Here is a 6016-nt window from a genome sequence, read left to right as displayed (position 1 = left end):
ACAGCATGTAGTATATGGTGGTCAGGATCATTTCTAGTACACAGTTCATTACATAAATCTGATTGCTACCAACTACGAATCTTAAAAGGTTTAGGGGGGAAAAATAGATTTTATTTTCCTGCTCTTCAAGTATGCTTTACTTACACTATATTGCCAAAACTATTGGGACGCCTGCCTTTACACGCACATGAACTTTAATGCCATCCCAGTCTTAGTCTGGAGGGTTCAATATTGAGTTGGCCCACCCTTTGCAGCTATAACCACTTCAACTCTTCCAGGAAGGCTGTCCACAAGGTTTAGGAGTGTGTCTATGGGAATGTTTGACGCTTCTTCCAGAAGTGCATTTGTGAGGTCAGGCACTGATGTCAGACAAGAAGGCCTGGCTCACAGTCTGTACTCTAATTCATCCCAAAGGTGTTTTATCAGGTTGAGGTCAGGACTCTGTGCAGGCCAGTCAAGTTCCTCTAGCCCAAACTTGCTCATCCATGTCTTTATGGGCCTTGCTTTGTGCACTGGTGCGCAGTTATGTTGGAACAGGAAGGGGCCATTCCCGAACTGTTCCCAAAAAGTTGGGAGCATGAAATTGTCCAAAATGTCTTGGTATGCTGACACCTTAAGAGTTCCTTTCACTGGAATTAAGGGGCCAAGCCCAAAGCCCCGAAAATTCAACCTCACACCATAATCCCCCTTCCCCCAAACTTTACACTTGGTACAATGCAGTCAGGCAAGTACTGTTCTCCTGGCAACCTCCAAACCCAGACACATCCATGAGATTTCGAGACAGAGAAGCGTGATTCATCATCACTCCAAAGAACACGTCTCCACTGTTCTAGAGTCCAGTGGTGGCGTGCCTTACACCACTGCATCCAACGCTTTGTATTGCATTTGGTGATGTAAGGCCTGGATGCAGCTGCTTGGCCATGGAAACCTATTCCATGAAGTTCTCTATGCACTTTTCTGCTAATCTGAAGGTCACGTGAAGTTTGGAGGTCTTTGGTTATTGACTCTGCAGACAGTTGGTGAGTTCTGCACACAGTGCGCTTAAGCATTCGCTGACCCCGCTCTGTCATCTTTTTGTTTAGTAGCAAGGACATTTCATGGCTGGACTTATTGCACAGGTGACAACCTTGACAACCACGCTTTAATTCACTGAGAGCGACCCATTCTTTCACAAATGTTTGTAGAAGCAGTCTGCATGCCTACGTGCTTGATTTTATATACCTGTGGCCATGGAGGTGATTGGAACACCTGAATCCAATGATTTGGAGGGGTATCCCAATACTTTTGGCAATATCGTGTAGTGCTGCTTCTCTGTTACATCTTCTGGCTGTGTGGCAGTCGGCACACCTCACCCTACACAGATGTCCAGCAATGATGACTTCAGACATGCCACCAGAAGAAATGCTGAGACTTTACAAAGGGGCAGTAGCAGGGTTAGAAACAGGAGTCACACTTTTCAAGCAATGCCTCTTTGACATGGACATTCCGATCAGGTCCACCTGCCCGTTTTTCAGGCAGATCTGATTGGAGCCTCCATGCTCCTCTATGGAGTGGCGGGTGTATAACGGACCTGCTGACATCCAATCCGACCCACAAAAAAGGTATGGATGGGGATCCAATTCCCCTTCTGTCTGTCTGATCGGGTCGGATGGAAACAGACAGGCGGTCTATTTCCATCTGACCGCCCATTGAGGAGAGTGAGCTGCTGTGTGTCCATTCTGCAGCAGCGGCGTGGACACGGACCTGTCATCCGCTTGCTCAGCGGGAATCAGCAAAGAGATCCCCTGCTTAGCAAGCAGATCCGCTAAACGGGTCTGCCCATGTGAAAGGACCCCAAGGCAGCTATTTAACACATAGAGAAGTGAAAGAACTGATCACTGACTGTAGAAAAAAATACTTCAGAGCTACAGAGACCATTATTCACACATGGAATTAGATTTTAGCTGTAGATCTCTTTGCTGCTATCCAGTGGTGTTTCCACCTGAGGGCAGTGCTGTATAGAAGCAGCAGGTAGCATTAGAAAAGTGTGTCGCCACTAGAGGGCACCACTGTATAGAAGGAATAGCAAGCAATGTTGGTGCAGTGTCCCCAATAGAGGGAATCGCTGTTTGAAGAGCAAGTGATTCCACTTGCGCAGGGTAGGCAACCTGCTGTTCTCTAGCTGTTGTGGAACTACATTTTCCATGAGGCATTGCAAAGATGACAAAACTGACAGTTTCAGCTATGACTTGCAGAGGCATGATGGAACTTGTAGTCTTGCGGCTCTCAGGTTACCTACCCCTGCACTAGGGCACTGAGGTATAGACACTGAAGCAAGTATTATATCTGTAGTGTCACCACTAGAAAGCACAGCTGTATGGAACCAGCAGCAAGTAGCATTAGTGCAGTGAGTCCGCTAGAGGGCACAGCTTTATAAATGCAGCAGAAAGTAGTATTAGCACAGTGTGTCCACTAGAGGGCACAGCTGTACAGAAGCAGCAGAAAGTAGTATTAGCGCAATGTCTCCAGTAGAGGGCATGGCTGTATTACAGCAGCAGAAAGCTGTATTAACACAGTATCTCCACTAGAGGGCATGGTTGTATAAAAATAGTATTGGTGTAGTTTGTCCACTAGAGGACACTGCTGTACAAAAGTAGCAGAAAATAGTATTCGCATAGTTTGAACACTAAAGCTTATCACTGTACAAAAGCAGCAGAAATCAATATTAGCCCAATTCTCACTGATGAGGTGCAGAATTTGCATTAATTTCTGTGCGATTTCCACACCGCATCATAATTGCACCCCGTTCATACAAACTGCTGTGGGTGTCAATTTTAAGTTAACACTCCAAAAACAGTTTGCAAAATGCGGAGTGATGTGCAGAATCAGAGCACATGGATGTGAACTCCCATGTGATCCAATTCTGGTGTGGACAAAAAAGGGTCCTGCACTTTTTTGGTGCAGATACGGTGCAATTTAAGCCATACAAAATGTATGGCTCAAATTGCACCGCACAGATATCTCGTGATTCGCACAGGAACTGCACCGCATTTCTGTGCAAATCACATGCAATTTCTGTGCAGTATCTCCACTAGAGGGCAGGGTTGTATAAAAGCAGCAGAAAGTAGTATTAGTGGAGTGTGCCCACTAGAGGGCACCGCTGTATATAAAAGCAGCAGAAAGTAGTATTAGTGGAGTGTGTCCACTAGAGGGCACCGCTGTATATAAAAGCAGCAGAAATTAGTATTAGTGGAATGTGTCCACTAGAGGGCACCGCTGTATATAAAAGCAGCAGAAATTAGTATTAGTGGAATGTGTCCACTAGAGGGCACCGCTGTATATAAAAGCAGCAGAAATTAGTATTAGTGGAGTGTCTCCACTAGAGGGCACCGCTGTATATAAAAGCAGCAGAAATTAGTATTAGTGGAATGTGTCCACTAGAGGGCACCGCTGTATATAAAAGCAGCAGAAAGTCGTTTTAGAGCAGTGCGTCCACTAGAGGGCACGTCTGTATAAAAGCAGCAGAAAGTCGTTTTAGCGTAGTGTCTCCACTAGAGGGCACGTTTGTATAAAAGCAGCAGAAAGTAGTTTTAGAGCAGTGTGTCCACTAGAGGTCACCACTGTACAGAAGCAGCAGAAAGTAGTATTAACGTCGTGTCTCCACTAGAGGGCACCGCTGTATAGAAGCAGCCTGAAGTGTTGGCGCAGGGTATCCGCTGCACAGCAGACGCAGTCTACATCCTGGAGGAGGGGTGGGCAACTGTGGCCCTCCAGCTGTTGGTGAACTACAAGTCCCATTATGCCTCTGCCTTTGGGAGTCATACTTGTAACTGTCAGTTTTGCAATGCCTCATGGGACTTGTAGTTCTACAACAGCTGGAGGGCCACAGTTGCCCATCCCTATCCTGGAGAATACCACGGCGGGGTCTTCTCTGCAGTTCGGTTCTATAGAAGCGGTCACCCTGTGTCTATAGCATGAAGAGCGGTGCTCGGCGAGGAAGTGTACCCGGAAGGAGGCGCACACATGAGAGGCGGGCTCGGCACACAGTGGGAGGAGTCTGCGTTGTGTGACTCAGGATGCGGTTTCCTAGCACGGGACCCGGCTGATCGTTGGATGTACACCGCGTCCACACTGCACTATGAGGAGCTGGGGAAGTGACAGCGAGGAGGAGGACCGGAGCCCCCTGCTGACTGATAACGATGCGGCCCGGGGAAATATCCAGAACTATCCCCCTGATAAAGGTACCGGCCTATAGAAGACAGCTGTACCGGGCACTACGGGCGGCCATGTATACAGACATAGTGGGAGGGGCCGACTGTCCGATCATGTGACACTACCTTCTATCTCACCTACACCTAGAGCAGAGCCTCCTGTATACACAACACACATAGGATGTCACTTCTCTGTGGCCTTGTAGATGTTTACTACTTTCACCAATTTTCACACTGACTGCACAGTGGAGAATGTAATTATATTATACATGTGATGTCCAGGGACGGACTGACAACTCGTGGCCCCCGGGCAATAGGGGATCATGGGGCCCCTGTGTCCTTGCCCAAACTCAAAAAAGCCTATGAAAAAGGTACCATGGGCATCTCATGGGGCCCCCTACTGACCTCGGGCCCTCAGGCAGTGCCCGAGTTTCCAAATGGTCAGTGCGACCCTGGTGATGTCTAATGTGTACTTCATCATACGTTCTCTGTGTATGTAATACATTATTATACAGGATTTATATAGCACCAACAGTTTGCTCAGCAATTTACAATATAACGGGAGACATTACAGTTCAATACAAGAGGGTTAGGAGGGCCTGATCCTGGGAGCTTACAATCTAAGAGTAAACATAGTGTGTGTGATCAAACAAATATATTTTTTACAGGTATTTACATAGCACCAACAACATTGACATCAGTCCCTGCTTCCAATCTGGTCCCTAGCTCACACCTATACTAGGGTGTGTATGAGTCCCTTAACCTTCCAGCATGTCTTTGAAGCATAGTACCTGTTCAGGCACTGGGAGAGCATGCAAACTCCATGCAGGCGGTGTCCTGCATTGGAGTTTGTATTAGGGATGAGTTCAGGTGTGTTCAGATCCTAGTCCAAACCCACGAGGAAGATGTCACTGTACTGGCCAATCATCTGTGCCAAGGGCATTCCCAGCCCTACAGCCACTACAATGGCCATGTAAACATGCTGGACAGGGAATGCCTCAGCCCGGGTTCACATATGTGCAGGCCAGTTTTGATAGCATGATTTGAGCCCTCTCTACTTTGTTCAGCAGTCCAGGTGCAAATCCAATGCAAATTCTTAAAGCGTATGACATTGGTAATCATACCTGACCCTTTTGGAAATCACACTGCAGCCTGCCTGCACATACAGTGGTGTTCAAAATAATAGCAGTGTGTTGAAAAAAGTGAATAAAGCTCAAAATCCTTCTAATAGTTTTTATTTCCATACACACAAATGCATTGGGAACACTACACATTCTATTCCAAATCAAAACATGAAGAAAAATATATCAAATTTGTGTTGTTCCTCTAAAAAAAAATTGAAGAAAAGTGAATATTAGACTGTTAAAAAAATAGCAGTGTTTGTATTCTTCTTTACAAACTCAAACATTCACTATATAAACTGAAAAATGTTTGAAGATTTTGCTTTCCTTTGAATCACTTAATTAATATTTAGTTGTATAAGCACTGTTTCTGAGAACTGCTGTACATCTGTGTTGCATGGAGTCAACCAACTTCTGGCACCTGTGAACAGGTATTCCAGCCCAGGATGATTGGACTACATTCCACAGTTCTTCTCGGTTTCTTGGTTTTGCCTCAGAAACTGCATTTTTGATGTCACCCCACAAGTTTTCTATTGGATTAAGATCTGGGGATTGGGCTGGCCACTCCATAACGTCAATCTTGTTGGTCTGGAACCAAGATGTTACACGTTTACTGGTGTGTTTGGGGTCGCTGTCTTGTTGGAACACCCATTTCAAGGGCATTTCCTCTTCAGCGTAAGGCAGCATGACCTCTTCAAGTATTCT

The 6016-nt window shown here is 46.1% G+C and overlaps 1 protein-coding gene across 1 annotated transcript in view; it reads left to right on the top strand.

Annotated features, from left to right (window-relative positions):
- Positions 1–3685: 3685 nt before the first annotated feature.
- The window catches only part of SLC17A5 (solute carrier family 17 member 5), a 71047-nt gene continuing 68716 nt past the window's right edge, over positions 3686–6016 (top strand). Inside the window, exon 1 of the mRNA XM_089681382.1 lies at positions 3686–4220. Within this exon, the coding sequence (XP_089537508.1) occupies positions 4118–4220 (103 nt within the window). The 5' untranslated portion in view covers positions 3686–4117. The remainder of the gene's footprint in view (positions 4221–6016) is intronic.

The sequence above is a fragment of the Staurois parvus genome, unplaced genomic scaffold (assembly GCF_062004578.1).
Source record: "Staurois parvus isolate SC_StPar_1 unplaced genomic scaffold, SC_StPar_1.0 ptg000264l, whole genome shotgun sequence".
NCBI classification, from domain to species: Eukaryota; Metazoa; Chordata; class Amphibia; order Anura; family Ranidae; genus Staurois; species Staurois parvus.
This window is presented reverse-complemented; position numbering and strand designations above follow the sequence as displayed.